This window comes from Gymnoscopelus microlampas, assembly GCF_963454915.1.
Source record: "Gymnoscopelus microlampas genome assembly, chromosome: 16".
NCBI lineage: Eukaryota > Metazoa > Chordata > Actinopteri > Myctophiformes > Myctophidae > Gymnoscopelus > Gymnoscopelus microlampas.
Genome location: NC_139953.1, coordinates 45,915,196 through 45,932,897, shown reverse-complemented (window position 1 = coordinate 45,932,897; position 17,702 = coordinate 45,915,196). Strand labels below are relative to the sequence as shown.

General features: G+C 40.6%; 1 protein-coding gene across 1 annotated transcript; it reads left to right on the top strand.

Annotated features, from left to right (window-relative positions):
* Nucleotides 1-17,118, top strand: LOC311063679 (myosin heavy chain, fast skeletal muscle-like). Its single transcript, XM_084083213.1, has 41 exons — nucleotides 1-17; nucleotides 914-955; nucleotides 1,475-1,693; nucleotides 1,785-1,928; nucleotides 2,202-2,358; nucleotides 2,449-2,476; nucleotides 2,567-2,675; nucleotides 2,807-2,899; nucleotides 2,987-3,050; nucleotides 3,222-3,320; nucleotides 3,404-3,507; nucleotides 4,112-4,250; nucleotides 4,747-4,865; nucleotides 5,379-5,528; nucleotides 5,625-5,795; nucleotides 6,114-6,417; nucleotides 6,639-6,703; nucleotides 7,787-7,874; nucleotides 7,989-8,106; nucleotides 8,287-8,410; nucleotides 8,505-8,641; nucleotides 9,268-9,523; nucleotides 9,684-9,926; nucleotides 10,224-10,400; nucleotides 10,481-10,626; nucleotides 10,777-10,867; nucleotides 10,958-11,347; nucleotides 11,481-11,607; nucleotides 11,745-11,863; nucleotides 12,320-12,516; nucleotides 12,786-12,969; nucleotides 13,107-13,272; nucleotides 13,422-13,546; nucleotides 13,694-14,002; nucleotides 14,113-14,316; nucleotides 14,403-14,528; nucleotides 15,128-15,298; nucleotides 15,382-15,486; nucleotides 15,588-15,683; nucleotides 16,765-16,893; nucleotides 16,994-17,118. The coding sequence occupies exons 3-41, from the start codon at nucleotides 1,487-1,489 to the stop codon at nucleotides 17,012-17,014; spliced, it is 5,802 nt and encodes a 1,933-aa protein (XP_083939339.1). The 5' UTR covers nucleotides 1-17; nucleotides 914-955; nucleotides 1,475-1,486; the 3' UTR covers nucleotides 17,015-17,118.
* The last annotated feature ends 584 nt before the right edge of the window (nucleotides 17,119-17,702 follow it).

Here is a 17,702-nt window from a genome sequence, read left to right as displayed (position 1 = left end):
CAGAGTTCCATTTGTAGGTGAGTGAGACTTCATCCGTCCTTCATGGTCCTATTAATTTATTAGACATGTTAGCTATTCATACTTAGTCGTATCAATGTTTTAGAGATGTTAGCTATTCATAGTCATATAAATGTTATGGGGATGTTGGCTATTCATAGTCTTATAAATGTATTAGACATGTTAGATATTCATTTTTATCGTGACTCCGTACATAGTGCCACATAGCTACACACCGCTGTTGATCCGAGGTTACACACACACATAAGAATGAGTTGACAGAATAATTTGTTGTAGTGTACAGATTTAAATGATTGACTGTGTATTGATTGTGATATGGTTTAGGCCTTATTGGAATTTGCTTTTTTCTATTTAGATATTTCAACAATGTTATTATTATTTAAACAATAATTGACATTGTATTTATTTTTACCAGATACTTTCTTACTCTTAATCAAGTAATTATTTGGAAGAGTACTTTTACTACTAGAGTTATCTTTTTAAAGTAACAATATTCTTACTGGAGTACAGTTTGGCTAGTCAACCCAACTCTGAATGTAACCTTAATTCATACAATGGAATTAAAGTGTAAAAGAAAAAACATCTAGCATTGCTTCAGTACAGATAAAAGAAACTTTGCTGTAATGAAAAAGAGAATACTTGGTGAAATTAAGAATAAGGTAAAAACAAACAAACAAGCCAAACCAATAAACAGAATAATATTGAAATGGATCAATCTTTTCGGATGTGGAACTAATGAGAAATACAAAAAGAAATTCTCTCTTACGAAGTGGTGTGTGGATTAGGATTAGGATTCATGTCATCTGATTTAATTCATGATTATAAATAGTAGTATATTAAATCATTCAACTCATGTTAATGTCCTCAAAATGATGTGTTTTTTTCCCACACTTAGGAGTTGCACACAAGGTTACACTGCTACTGGTAGAGGGGAAAAGTGAGTGTCCATCATTTTTCTATTAACCCTACAATCAGGGACGTGCACAGATAGACTCTAGGTGGTGCTAGAGCACCTGCCCTTTGCCCTCTTGACCAGAAGTGCCCTTTTGAAAAAAAGAAGAAAAAAACGTTTTTTTTACAGCAGGGGTCTTCAACAGGGGGTCCGGGACCCCTAGGGGGTCTTCAGAGTTACTACAGGGGGTCCGCCAAATCTTTATGTGATATGATTTTTCTTTCTACCATAACCAGTCGAAACCTATCATCCCTTTTCTGAGGAGAACCTTAGCCAAAAAATAGCAGATCTACAAGCTCACAACGCCTATTTTTGGCAAAGAGGTATAGGTGTAGAGGGAAAAAAGAGCAGACCAAGTAAACAAAAAAAAGTATAATTTACTTGAGCACCTGCCCCTCAAAATGTCTGTGCACGCCACTGGTCCTTCATAGTCCTACAGTTATCTGCTCAGATCTCAAGTCAGCAAAGCCACCAATAGAACACCATCTATTTGTCTGTCTACAGAAAGCCGCCACCATGAGTACGGACGCAGAGATGGAGCAGTATGGCAAGGCCGCCATTTATCTCCGTAAGCCAGAGAAGGAGAGAATGGAGTCTCAAAGTGCGCCCTTTGATGCCAAAACAGCAGCATATGTGGCCGATAAGGCTGAGCTGTACCTCAAGTGTAAAATTATAAAGAAGGACGGTAACAAACTCACCGTGGAAACGCTCTTGGATAAGATGGTAAGTAGAGGTGTATCTAAAATCAAATAGCAGAACAGTACAACTGTAATCACAATACATTCTGGAGTTGTGCTTTTTTTTTCTTTTTTAGGAAAGAACTGTACCTGAGGATGATGTCACCCCTATGAACCCTCCCAAGTATGACAAAATTGAGGACATGGCCATGATGACCCACCTCACTGAAGCCACTGTCCTGTATAACCTCAAAGAGCGTTATGCAGCATGGATGATCTATGTAAGGTTTTCTACATACTGAGAACTGTACAGTATTGCACCCGTCGATAGCAAAGAAAGAAAATACAGAGTATTTATCATCAAGTGAAAACCATAGAAAAAAGATTGCAAACAAACTCTTGTTTTTTTCTCTGAAGTTAACTTGCTCATTTGTTGATGCCACTTGCAACTCGTGACTGTAATCCCAGCTCTAGTGATCCGTTGTCCCAGATATGTGGCATGCTCAGTGCTATGTTGTATGGTGTTAATGTTCTCTCTCTCTTCTCCCCTTCAGACCTACTCTGGCTTGTTTTGTGCTACTGTGAACCCCTACAAGTGGCTCCCAGTGTACGACCAGGAGGTTGTAAATGCCTACAGAGGCAAGAAGCGTATTGAGGCTCCACCCCACATCTTCTCTGTCTCTGACAACGCCTATCAGTTCATGCTGATGGGTACGTACTAGTCAAGACAATGTCAAAAATATATAACCATAATGGTTTTGTCCTGCATCCATGACTAAAAGTTTGCTTTACATTTTACAGATAAAGAGAACCAGTCCGTCCTGATCACGTAAGTTTCCCATCTACTAGGCATTACAAATGGAACATTGTACACACATTCACTAACTGCATTTCTCTGAATGTATGCATTTATAACCAGTGGAGAATCCGGTGCTGGAAAGACTGTGAACACCAAGCGTGTCATCCAGTACTTTGCAACAGCTAGTTCTGGTGGAGAAAAATCTGCGGCCGATAGTGGTAAAATCAAGGTATATATGTACAGGTTTTTAACTTCAACAAAGAAATGTTTTTGAACATAAAGCATTTATGTGCAAAATAGCAATTTCATTTGAAAGAATTATGACCAATTTTTTAATTGGGGATGTCTAAAACATTCTAGGGGTCACTAGAGGATCAGATTATTGCAGCCAATCCCTTGCTGGAGGCCTATGGTAATGCCAAGACTGTGAGGAATGACAACTCATCCCGCTTTGTAAGTGTAAATAATGACATTTTATGAGAATACCTGCAATAATTCCACAATGTAGAGGAATGCAACAAATTGTGCCATATCAAACAGGGTAAATTCATCAGAATCCATTTCAACACAACGGGTAAACTGTCCAGTGCTGATATTGAGACATGTAAGTATGAAGTTCACAGATTATAAATTATACGCGTTAATTTGAGGATTACATTTTGAGCTATGAACAACCCATATTGATTATAATAATAATGATAATCATTATAATACTTATTATTATCATCATTATTATATTATTATTATTATAATGAGTTATGTACAACCCATATAGATCTGCTGGAGAAGTCCAGAGTGACCTACCAGCTTCCTGCAGAAAGGGGTTACCACATCTTTTTCCAGATGATGACCGACCACAAACCTGAGATTATTCGTAAGTGGAATTACTGATGATGCAGTGAGAACATAAATGAATGAATAGAAACACAATGTCACCCTTTTTTAATCCCTTTTCAGAGATGTGCTTGATCACCAACAACCCCTACGACTTCCCGTTGATCAGCATGGGTCAGATCACTGTGGCCAGCATTAATGACAAAGAGGAGCTGGACGCTACTGATGTCAGTGAACATTATTTGAATCGTTCTAATACTCACTGTGCTGCTGCAGTCAGTTACTCTGCAAAATGTCTTTTCTAAAGCAGTGCTTCTCAAAGTTTTCAGGCCGTGCCCCCCGAAAATAATCATTTTTGAACTGGGGACCTCCCCCCCACCCTGACATTTTTGAACTGGGGACCTCCCCCCCACCCTGACAAGCACTTGGAATTGTAGCAGTTGAGGAATTACATTTAGTTTGACTCGGTTCCACAGATAAATATTGTGAAAATAGCCGATCTACATGTTTTCAAATTGTTTGCCTCTTTCTTAGGTAATATTTGACAATTTGGCCAATGTTTGACAATTTGTATAGTATAGTTTGTTGATTGCTTTTGCATATTAATAGTCTTATTTATTTTATTTTTGTTTATTTATTTTATAGGTATTAAAAGGTCTTGAAAGTCCTTCAATTGTCACTTTAGAAATGTGCAGATACCCTGACTACACTTAATACTGTATACTGTATGTTGGTTTGTTTACTGTTGAGTTGTACACAGTTTTAAAGTATGTTTGTTAATCTAATGGTTAATCTCAATATTTTGAATACATCTCTGCTTATTGACATCAGGATGCTATTGACATCCTGGGCTTCGACGCTGAGCAGAAACAGTACATCTACAAGTTCACTGGTGCAGTGATGCATCATGGAGTCTTGAAGTTCAAACAGAAGCAGCGTGAGGAGCAGGCTGAGCCTGATGGCACGGAGGGTGAGCTGCATCTTTATTTATATATATATATATATATATATATATATATATATATATATATATATATATATATATATATATATATATACATATATATACATTCCCACTACGAAGAAATTCCACTTGAACAATTCCAAATCAGCCTCATGGTGGCGCTGTAACAGGCCGATTCGCGTCTTCTACCTATAACTGCACCGATCTGCGTGAAACTTTGCACGCACAATCCCTAGAGGCCAAGGAAAAACGTTTTACCTGCATTTTTCACATCTGCCTTTTACAGCGCCACCAGGAGGCTGACTTTTGTTAAACAGCACTTTTTCTAGTTTATTTTTTGATATTATACAGTTTATTTGGTTTACCTATGATCCTAGATTACTATCTCTATGCATTTGACGTATGACCTCGTGTTTGCCTTGCTTACTATAAGTCACTCTCTGGATTAAGAGCGTCTGCTAAATGCCTTAATTGAAAATTACAAATTGTATGAACATTTCAGAGGCTGACAAGATTTGCTACCTGTTGGGTCTGAACTCAGCAGAGATGCTTAAGGCATACTGCTACCCCAGAGTGAAAGTCGGAAACGAGTATGTCACTAAGGGACAGACTGTGCCACAGGTGAGTAAGTTACATTATTCCATGTTCTGATTTCATACACACCTTATATTCTCAGCACAACATACCATTACAACTCTCATATGTTTTTGAGTTGTGTCCAGACTGTCTTAAATCAGCTTCTGGAAATAAAATGATCCTCCAACATTATTCATATTCATTACTCTTTATTTATTTAATATATGACGAGCATGCAAAAAATATCACTCTGCAGAAACATGTGCAGTTCTATGCACCTCTGACATATTATTTTAACGGCATTGTTGTACCTGTAAAAAAAAAAAGAAATACCCACTACATATTATGTATCCAACCAACCCCTCCCCCTGTCAGAACCTTCCTTAAAACACCCGGGACAGACTCTTCTCCCTTCTGGCTCTATCCTTCTCTGGAAGTCAAAGCAGCATTCATACGTCCATGGCAGTCAATGTGTTAAGAGCGTCTGCTAAATACCGAAATTGCAAATTGTAAATTACGTAATTCACACCCCTACTAACGATGTTCCTATTTCCTTAGGTAATGAACTCAGTCGGTGCCTTGGCCAAGTCCATCTATGAGAAGCTGTTCTTGTGGATGGTCATTAGGATCAACGAGATGCTGGACACCAAGCAGCAGAGAAACTACTACATTGGTGTGCTGGACATCGCTGGTTTTGAAATCTTTGATGTAAGCGTGGACTTTTTTTTATGTGGGAGAAGTGGGAGATTTTTGTCAAAATTACACAATTACAAGAGATTGGGCTAATGATATTTCCACTCACAGTTCAACACCCTGGAGCAGCTGTGCATCAATTTCACCAATGAGAAACTGCAACAGTTTTTCAACCACACCATGTTTGTTCTTGAACAAGAGGAATACAAGAAAGAGGGAATCCCCTGGGATCTCATTGACTTCGGCATGGACTTGGCTGTCTGCATTGAGCTCATTGAGAAGGTATACACTTATTATTATACTATTATATATTATCATGGACTTGGCTGTCTGCATTGAGCTCATTGAGAAGGTATACAATTATTATTATACTATTATATATTATCATGGACTTGGCTGTCTGCATTGAGCTCATTGAGAAGGTATACACTTATTATTATACTATTATATATTATCATGGACTTGGCTGTCTGCATTGAGCTCATTGAGAAGGTATACAATTATTTTGTGCTTTAATGGACATGACATGTTAATATTGTTTTTGTCATTGGCACTAAGTTTTTGTTTTTGTAATGTGTCTCTTTTGTCTCCTTTATAAAGCCCTTGGGCATCTTCTCCATCCTTGAAGAGGAGTGCATGTTCCCGAAGGCTTCAGACAAAACTTTCAATGACAAGTTGCATGGCACGCATCTTGGGAAGAACAAAGCCTTTGAGAAGCCCAAGCCTGGCAAAGGCAAGGGTGAGTCCCACTTCTCCCTGGTCCACTACGCTGGAACTGTGGACTACAGCATCACAGGCTGGCTGGAGAAGAACAAAGACCCGTTGAACGACTCTGTGGTGCAGCTGTATACGAAGTCTACAGTTAAACTGCTGGGTGTGTTGTATCCCCCACCTGAGCCTGAAGGTATGTTTATGAATATAATATAATATAATGTGTTCTTTCCCCCACCTGATTACCCTAACACAATGGAACGGTTAATTATTTTCTTTTGCTTCAATTAGTTTTATTTTGCTCTGTTTGCCTGCTTTTTAATTTGTTCTTGTTCAGCACTTTGGTTTGACCTTGGTCGTTGAAAATGTGCTATATAAATAAACTGATTTGATGATTCTAACGAATATAAACAGATACGACAAAGAAGGGAGGCAAGAAGAAGGGTGGTTCCATGCAGACTGTGTCTAGTGCTTTCAGGGTAAGAATATTTGAGTCATTCCACAAATTCGGTACGATTTGCACTTTTTTTTTTTTGAAAAATCGATGGAAACGAATTACTTTTTTGAATAGCCCACACCATTAAGGACATATTTAACATGCAGAAAAACATATTTTCCCATCTCAGGCATTAAATTAATATTTTTATATGGAATGATATATGTAACAGGGTTGAAATTCATAACGGGGTTGAGTGGAACGGGGTTGAGATTTTTTACTCAAAATGGCCATAACTCTACCTGTGATGATTAAGAGGAGACCACATGGCATGCATGACATTAGTCAATCACATATATTGCTGAAATGACAAAGACAATTTAAAATAATAATAGTTTTCTATCTTTATTTCATGTAACGGGGTTGAGTTGTTATGCTTTACGACCACGCTTTGAAAGTATAAATGACCCTAAATAGCTGTATAAGAAGTTCGAAATGTTCCTCTTTCTGCAGCATCTTGCTCAGAAGACTTGTAGAATGCCATCACATGTTGTTGATGCCACTAAAGGGTCAGTTTATACTTTTTACAGAGAGGAGAATGACTTGTGTAACGGGGTTGAGTGTGACTGTGGGACAGAGCTATATAACGTGATTTTAATGATAAATCAACTATTTATTAAAAAACGAAACATGACTAGCAATAGAGTACATTGCTGGTTTTATGTGAATAATATAAGTTATGGATTATTCTACACTTTTAGTAGTCATATCTGAAGGCCAATCTCTCTATCGGCCATTGGGGACATGAAAAATGGGCAAATTTAGGCGGTGTCTACTGTAGAAAAGGCAGATAATTTCAGATATAAAGATAAAATATATAATATTTTTACACAATAGTAAAGGGAACATGTCAATTGATTCTAAAAAGCTTTTAAAATTTGATTTTGGTGACCCGATGGATACAATACACTTAAAAAGGTCAGAGAGGACTGCAAAGTGTACCAAATTCGTGGAATGACTCATTTACTTATTAATTGGTTTTTGGGTGAACTATTCCTTTAAGTGGTTAATGTATGTTTTAGACTTACTAATAATAAGCCTAATTGGCTCTTGTATGTCTCAATAGGCGAACTTGGGGTTGCTGATGACCAACTTGAGGAGCACTCACCCTCACTTTGTGCGTTGCCTCATTCCCAACGAGTCCAAGACTCCAGGTAAACACAGAAAATAAAAATGTTAACCATGATTGTGCAGGGTGGTCATTTAATGTAACTTTGGCCAGTGTGTTACTATTCTATTCCTAATAATATGGAGCAACATCTTTACAGGCCTGATGGAGAACTTCCTGGTCATCCATCAGCTGAGGTGTAACGGTGTGCTGGAGGGCATCAGGATTTGTAGAAAGGGCTTCCCCAGCAGAATTCCCTATGCTGACTTCAAGCAGAGGTATTCATTCCTTTTTTTCCCAGCAGCTTTTAGTTCCAAACCTATTAACGCAAAATTACCCACTTTTACAAAACAGGTACAAAGTACTGAACGTCAGTGCAAAATGACCATGAACTTTTACAAAACAGGTACAAAGTACTGAACGTCAGTGCAAAATGACCATGAACTTTTACAAAACAGGTACAAAGTACTGAATGCCAGCGCATGTCCCGACGGCGCGTTCATGGACAACAAGAAAGCTTCAGAGAAGCTGCTTGGGTCCATTGACGTACCTGTAGATGAGTACAAGTTTGGACACACCAAGGTAAACACACTGCAAATCTCGTTTAACGTTATCGACAGAGGACTAAAAGTTGACTTTTACAGTTGTTTAGTTACATTGTAACATTTTATTCTAGGTGTTCTTCAAAGCTGGTCTGCTGGGTGTCCTTGAGGAGATGCGAGATGAGAAGCTGTTTGCTCTGGTCACCATGACTCAGGCTCTCGCACGAGCTTACATCATGAGGCGGGAGTTTGTCAAGATGATGGCTAGGAGGTAATTTGAAAAGCTAATTTATTCAATAGTTAGTGTCATTTGTAATAATACTAATACATTATTATAAAAAAGTATAAACTACAATTGTTGTGTCAAATCACTATAATATAAGCTTGCCTTTTGGTGACAGTGGCAAGGAAAAAACTCCCCTTAAACGGGGGAAGAAACCTGGAGCAGAACCAGGCTCTAGGGTGGGCGGCCATGTGGCCTTTACCTTGTCGGGGGGAGTAGAGGACAACGACAATGATACCAACAGCAATAATAACGACAACAATACTAACAACTATAATGACACCATTATAGCAACGGTATAATAACAGCCTGCGGTCGTATGTCATGGAAACCCACCGCTCGGCAGGGTTCCACAATCAGTGGTGAAAGTAACTAAGTACATGTATTCAAGTACTGTACTTAAGTACAATGTTTGAGGTATTTTGCTACTTTACTGGAGCATTTCCAATGTTCAATACTTTTTCTTCTTCTCCACTACATCTAAGAGGCAACTATTGCCGATCTACAAGCAACGCGTCACTTTGCACTATTTTCAATAGATTTTTTTATACATTTCAAAACTCGTGAAATGGGACATTCTGCTAAATGAGTACTTTTACTTTTTTTTCCCACAGAGAGGCCATTTACTCCATCCAGTTCAACGTGCGCTCATTCTGCAATGTGAAAAACTGGCCATGGATGGCGCTGTACTTCAAGATCAAGCCTCTTCTGCAGAGCGCTGAGACTGAGAAGGAGCTGATGAACATGAAGGAGAACTACGAAAAGATGAAGGTCGACCTGGCCGCGGCCCTGGCCATAAAAAAGACACTGGAAGAGAAGATGGTGGCTCTGGTGCAGGAGAAGAATAACCTTGCACAGTCACAGGCATCAGTAAGTAGCTACACTTGTACAGGAAGTGTTGATAATGTTTCATATTGTTTATCATCCTGTCTTTTATCTGCTGTAGAATGTAGATGTAGACCATGGCAGAGAATGTCTGGTGGTCTCATATATCTAAGTTCCCTCACTTGTCCTTTTCATTGACAACCAGGGAGATGAAGCATTGAATGATGCTGAGGAGAGATGTGAGGGTCTTATTAAAAGTAAGATCCAGCTGGAGGCAAAGGTCAAAGAGACGACTGAGCGACTGGAGGACGAGGAGGAGATCAACGCGGAACTGACCGCCAAGAAGAGGAAGCTAGAAGACGAATGCTCTGAGCTCAAGAAGGACATTGATGACCTGGAGCTCACCTTGGCCAAAGTGGAGAAGGAGAAACACGCCACTGAAAACAAGGTTTGTGATCTCCATATTTTAACTTACTTGATCATACTACAGCGTCACACAAAAGCATCAAAAGTAGCAGATCTACAAGATTGTCGATCTGCTACTTTTGCTATATTTGGTTGTGAATCCTGAAAAGTAACTGTTTTGGACGTGATGAGGTTTCCACCCCGACAGAGACCGAGTGTAATAATGATCTATTCCATGAAAACAAGTTATGTTCTGCTTCATTAGGTGAAGAACCTGACTGAGGAGATGGCCTCTCAGGATGAAGGACTTGCTAACACTGTCTATGTTGGGTTCATTTAGGTGAAGAACCTGACTGAGGAGATGGCCTCTCAGGATGAAGGACTTGCTAAGCTCACCAAGGAGAAGAAAGCCCTCCAAGAGGCACATCAGCAGACCCTGGATGACCTGCAGGCAGAGGAAGACAAAGTCAACACTCTGACCAAGGCCAAGACCAAGCTGGAACAGCAAGTCGACGATGTGAGTTTATAGAAGTGGACATACACTGTATGTTTATTGTTGTTAATGAATAATAAGACCAATAATATTATTATGTGCAGTTGGAGGGTTCTCTGGAGCAAGAGAAAAAGCTTCGCATGGACCTGGAGAGAGCCAAGAGAAAGCTTGAGGGTGATCTGAAACTGACCCAGGAATCCATCATGGACCTGGAGAATGACAAGCAGCAGTCTGATGAGAAGATAAAGAAGTAACGTGGAACACAATATGAATAATTAATTCATAATTTGTGTAATAATAATAATAATAATAATGAATAATGAATAAACAATATTAAATGCCATGGAGAAAAACTATACCTGCAGAATGTCACTAAATTATGATGTACTGTATTCCACAGGAAGGACTTTGAAACAGCCCAACTTCTGAGTAAGATTGAGGATGAACAATCTTTGGGGGCCCAGCTGCAGAAGAAGATCAAAGAACTCCAGGTATTTCTTTTTTCCTTTCTGTAAAATCATTAATAATAAGTATGTGTATTAGGATTTTAATATATTAATCTAAAATCATTCATTTGAAAGGCTCGTATTGAAGAGCTGGAGGAAGAGATCGAGGCAGAGCGCGCTGCTCGCGCCAAGGTTGAGAAGCAGAGAGCTGACCTCTCCAGGGAACTTGAAGAGATCAGTGAGAGGTTGGAGGAGGCTGGTGGAGCCACCGCCTCTCAGATCGAGATGAACAAGAAGCGTGAGGCTGAGTTCCAGAAGCTGCGTCGTGACCTTGAAGAGTCCACCCTGCAGCATGAGGCCACCGCCTCTGGCCTCCGTAAGAAACAGGCCGACAGCGTGGCTGAACTGGGTGAACAGATCGACAACCTCCAGAGAGTCAAGCAGAAACTGGAGAAGGAGAAGAGCGAATACAAGATGGAGATCGACGACCTGTCCAGCAACATGGAAGCTGTCGCTAAGGCAAAGGTAATACAAAAGACTTGGTTCTTGGGTCTATATACATGTAACAAACAATGAACCGACATGACAATTCACAAACAATGATCAAACAGGCAGGTTACTTCAGTTGAATTGAATATGTCCCAATGTTAATTAACAGGGAAATCTTGAGAAGATGTGCCGCACCCTTGAAGACCAACTTGGTGAAATCAAGGCCAAGAGTGATGAGAATGTTCGCCAGATAAATGATGTTTCAGCTCAGAGAGCAAGACTGTTGACAGAAAACGGTAAATGTTCACTGTAAAGTCTGCTTTGCCTACATGGTTTGTCGTACTTAATGCTTTTATCAGCAATTATCCCAGGATTTTAAGGAATATGTATTCAACAAAGATTTATTTAAGTTCAAATTCAAATTTCTAACCAGGTGAGTTTGCTCGTCAACTTGAGGAGAAAGAAGGTCTCGTCTCTCAGCTCACCAGAGGCAAGCAGGCCTTCACCCAGCAGATTGAGGAGTTGAAGAGACATGTTGAAGAAGAGGTTAAGGTAAGCAGTTAGAACTGCAGTCTCACTCCCAATCTTCCACCCTAATCTGCCTCTTCAGACTCCACCTTAGAACGTAGCACTTGCCCTATAGCCTTGATGGCCTTGCAGGCTTATGCAAAGGTTAAAATGTTTAGATAGTATGTTATGTAGACAGATGCCAGGTTCATTTGTTGACCTGGCAACCTATTGTAATAGTTTGTATAGTTTCAATTTACAGATTATTCATATTTTTTATATTATACTGATGCTAGGTTCTTGGTTTACCTATGATCCTAGATTACCATTTCTATCCATTTGATGTAATTAAGTCACTCTGGATTAAGAGTGACCTGCTAAATGCCTTAAAATTGTAAGGAACAGCCATTTCTTTTCTTTTTCATTTTTTACAAAACTATTTTGTCTTTTTTTGTAATTATAACCAGCTGACATGATTTTGGCATCATTTTCCTTTGACAGGCAAAGAATGCCCTTGCTCATGGTGTGCAGTCAGCTCGCCATGACTGTGACCTTCTGAGGGAGCAGTTTGAGGAGGAGCAGGAGGCCAAGGCTGAGCTGCAGCGTGGAATGTCCAAGGCCAACGCTGAGGTGTGTCAGTGGAGGAGCAAGTATGAGACTGACGCTGTCCAACGCACTGAGGAGCTGGAGGAAGCTAAGTAAGTGGTCAATGTTTTACACCAGTGGTTCTAAAACCTTTCTGTGCCAAGGACCCACACATTTGATATTTGGCCACGAGACCCCCCATCTGTCAATGTTTTGTGCCAGGGACCCCCCAGCAGAGAAGATTATTCAACATTTTTCAAACACTTTCAAGATTTTTCAATATTTGTCAAAAATAGCAACGTTGGTTCCCCCCAAGGACCCCAGGGGGGAACCAAAATACTGTCCACAATATAATTTGATTCCATTCAAAACCGACCAACAGGAAGAAGCTCGCCCAGCGTCTTCAGGAAGCTGAGGAGCAAATTGAGGCTGTGAATTCCAAGTGTGCCTCTCTGGAGAAAACCAAACAGAGACTCCAGGGTGAAGTGGAAGACCTCATGATTGATGTGGAGAGGGCCAACGGTCTGGCTGCCAACCTTGACAAGAAACAAAGGAACTTTGATAAGGTGCTTTGACATTCATCATTTTAAAACTAAATAATCCTCCAGTCCTTAAAGTGGGGTAAATGACACATGTCATTACAAACGGTGTGCAGTCCTTAAAGTGGAGGTAAATGACACATTTCATTACAAACGGTGTGCAGGTCTTGGCAGACTGGAAGCAGAAATATGAAGAGGGACAGGCAGAGCTGGAAGGAGCTCAGAAAGAGGCTCGTTCTCTCAGCACTGAGATGTTTAAGATGAAGAATTCCTACGAGGAGTCTCTGGACCACCTGGAGACCATGAAGCGTGAGAACAAGAACCTGCAACGTGAGTTTTTCTCTACACATTTATTTTTAATAACAGTAAGAAATGCATTAAATGTTCAAGATCAATAAGTGGATTAGGCTACGCCAACTTAATTCAAATGCAATTGCTGATTGAAAGGTTCCTCATTGCCTATTTTCAATCAACTGCAGAGGAGATCTCAGACCTGACTGAACAGATCGGTGAGACTGGAAAGAGCATCCATGAGCTGGAGAAGTCCAAGAAACAGACAGAGACAGAGAAGTCAGAGATCCAGACAGCTCTGGAGGAAGCCGAGGTAAAACCTTTAGGTTCTAGATGAAGAATGCAATTGTCTATATCTTGGATTTATTTCAATAGGTTTTATATTCAAACAGCGCAGCAGTTTATGATCAATGTGACATTACAAGGTCCTACAACCTTTTGATCCTGTATTACATTGTAGGGTACTCTGGAGCATGAGGAGTCCAAGATTCTTCGTGTCCAGCTGGAGCTCAACCAGATCAAGGGTGAGGTGGACAGGAAGCTGGCAGAGAAGGATGAAGAGATGGAGGGGATCAAGAGGAACAGCCAGAGGGTGATTGACTCCATGCAGAACAATCTGGACTCTGAGGTCAGGAGCAGGAACGATGCCCTGAGAATCAAAAAGAAGATGGAGGGAGACCTGAACGAGATGGAGGTTCAGCTGAGTCACTCCAACCGCCAGGCTGCTGAAGCCCAGAAGCAGCTGAGGAATGTCCAGGGAATGCTTAAGGTAAACATAGTAGTTAGTTAGACACATATCCAAACAGTGGAGCTGAACAATGAGTGGTCACATTCTGATGTTTCTCTTAACATGACCAAATCAAATGTGATTTATTTTAGGATGCCCAACTGCACCTTGATGATGCTCTCAGAGCCCAAGAAGATTTTAAGGAGCAAGCTGCCATGGTGGAGCGTAGGAACGGCCTCATGGTCGCGGAGATTGAGGAGCTGAGAGTGGCTCTGGAACAGACAGAGAGAGGCCGCAAAGTGGCTGAACAGGAACTGGTGGATTCTAGTGAACGTGGTGGCCTGTTGCACTCTCAGGTAAGTCAATGGAAAACTCTCAACATCAAATATTTAACATACAAGTCATGCATAACTTACATCGCTAAACTGAATCTTTATTTTAGAACACAAGCCTTTTGGGCTCCAAGAAGAAACTTGAGAGTGACCTGATCCAGGTCCAAGGTGAAGTGGATGACAGTGTTTCAGAAGCAAGGAATGCTGAGGAGAAGGCCAAGAAAGCCATCACTGATGTAAGTTAGAATGTCCGCCCCTTGTCTAATATACCAGGACAATTAAATATCCTTATGGCATGCTTAATATAAACACATATACAATACAATATGCCAGGACAATGAGACATCCTTATGGCATGCTTAATATATATAATACAATACAGCACGCTCATGACATGCGCATGTTGAAAACCTTTGCTCTATAGGCTACAACAGAGGATGTATTTTAGAGGGCTCACACTAAATCCTAAACTTGCATGTCTCATTCAAACAGCCATGAAGATCATTGGGGGAAAAAAATCGCTCATTTCAATATTCATGTCAAAAATATGAGTAGCAACAACAGTGGTACTAAGATATTGTGATAATATTACCTACTACCTGGTTTGATTCGTTTTGGTCTTATGACACTATTATCTGTTTATTTATCATTTTAATGAGCTATTGTCTCACAGTCAACATGTGAATTTAAGCACGCTTATAGTGTGGTCACTACTGTACCATGTTTGTATATTGTGATTTTCTTGGCAAGTGTGTGTGGCAGCGGCATGTATACCAACATGTCTTTTCCTTGCGGGAAACGTATATTTGATCTTAATACAAAAATGACTTCCCAGGCTTCTATGATGGCCGAGGAGCTGAAGAAGGAACAGGACACTAGTTCTCACCTGGAGAGGATGAAGAAGAACCTGGAGATCACGGTCAAGGACCTGCAGCACCGTCTGGATGAGGCGGAGAACCTGGCTATGAAGGGAGGCAAGAAGCAGCTCCAGAAACTGGAGGGCAGGGTAAGATGTAGTTCACTTCAACGCGGGTCATAGTCAATGAAATGAGAAGAAATCATGTGATAATGTGTAATTCAATTGTGAAGGTGCGCGAACTGGAGGGAGAGGTCGAAGGTGCACAGAGAGGCGGAGCAGATGCTATTAAAGGTGTCCGCAAGTACGAGAGGAGAGTGAAGGAGCTGACATACCAGGTACTGTATATCATGTTCACTTTAATGACCATCATGTCATTGACAAAATGGATAGATTGCATGAACATACAGCTGACGTTATAAATTCACTCTCCCTTCAGACTGAAGAGGACAAGAAGAATCTTGGCAGGCTTCAGGATCTGGTAGACAAGCTGCAGATGAAGGTGAAGGGCTACAAGAGGCAGGCTGAGGAAGCGGTAAGTAACAAATATACGTAGTGATGCATATCAAAATAAGGAATAAAAAAAAATCCAAAAGGGTAGCACATCCAAAAATTTCAATTAAATGGAGGACAAATTACTCACATTTCCACTTTTTTTATTGGCACAATAAAATGAACGCTTACGCATTTCGGCTATGAGCCTTCCTCAGAGCATTCATATCACATCAATTCAACTCACTTTATACAAAAGGTCAGAGTTCACCAACAGCTGAAATCTCAAGTCAATCACCAAGGTCCGTATGCATACGTAGTGATGCATTTCTAGTAGTGGTTGCCATGGAGCATAGTGTTGTTGTCATAGTGTAACTATAAGGATTAATGGGAATCAGTTGTGTAAAAATAATGCCAATATTACCAACGGCAGAGCATTTTTCAGTGCCCATCTTGCTTCCCAGGAGGCACACGGAATCGTTAGCTTGCCATGCTTCTGCAGTATGGCATGTGCACCACGGAACTGCACTGCACTGCACACATACATGGTGTTGTGGAAGCTCTGACCTGTTACTGTAACATGGGTGCCGAAAGGTAAAGCACCCACAGCTGCTCCACAATGCACATATGCTGCAGACGTAGGCAGTTTTAGGCATATTGGTAAAAGTACATTTGCTGAATCGACTACAGAAAGCAATAGATTTTGTTAGCTATAAGCTGGATATGTTCTGGCTCTGGGTGTTGAACAAGAACAAGGACACAGACTTGATTGTGCCGTTCCAATGATAACCATAGCCGCAGGAAGACCTTTTTGGTTGCGGGTTCGGTATGCATGCGCGTTTCGCGGTTTTGGTCGGGTTTTGGTCGGGTTTTGGGGGGTTTTGGTCACCTAAATTCGGTTTATTCAGTTCGGTTCGCCGCACCCCCCGCACCCCTACTTCCCGCGGTACTGATGATAACCTGTCAAGGCTCCTTCATGTGGTCCCAAGGCACTCATAAACATGCTGCATGGGCCACTGTATTATTCACAACCACACATTCCTGAAATTGTCTTGTTTTGGACTACACTTGTAAGATGCTCTTTTCAAATACTGAGGCTGTGAACCATCTCTATCATATTGTAGGAGGAAGCAGCCAACACTCACTTGTCCAAGTGCAGAAAGGTTCAGCATGAGCTGGAGGAGGCTGAAGAGCGTGCTGACATCGCTGAAGGCCAGGTCAACAAGATGAGAGCTAAAAGTCGTGACTCCAAGGTAATACATGTGCAATATGAACTGAACGTTCATTATCTTTAACTAAGATTTAACTAAAGATTCATGTTGAATATCTAAAATTATGTTCCTATTGTTACAGGGGAAAGAAGCTGCTGAATAAGTTCGCCAACTCAAGTCACCATACAAAGTCATAAAATATGACCTATTGTATTCAAAAAGTCATAAAATATGACCCATTGTATTCAATAAAGGTGGTAACAAAATGGTATTGTTTCTTGTAGTCATTACTTTGTGTCAATACTTTTTAATTGTGAGGTTTGAATTCTGGGTCCAACTCACATGTCCACTTGACTATACCATTGTGTAAACCCATTGTAAAGATAAGAATACCTGTACCTAAACTTACTCACACACGCACGCACGCACGCACGCACGCACGCACGCACGCACACGCACACACACACACACACACACACACACACACACACACACACACACACACACACACACACACACACACACACACACACACACACACACACACACACACACACACACACACACACACACACACAACCACACAACCACACACACACACACACACACACACACACACACACACACACACATTTAACATCTTTATTTGCGTTCACATTGATGTGATGTGAGCAAGAAAAATGACATCAATGCCAGTAATGACACGGATCAGAGGTTATACAGACATAGAGGAAGATGCTTATTGCGTGCTTACTGATTTATTTAATACTTACAACCTATGAATAACAGTGTTTAGCAGTACAGTTCCCTGGAAAGGGGAACAGTTCCCTAAAAATGGGAATAGCTCAAGC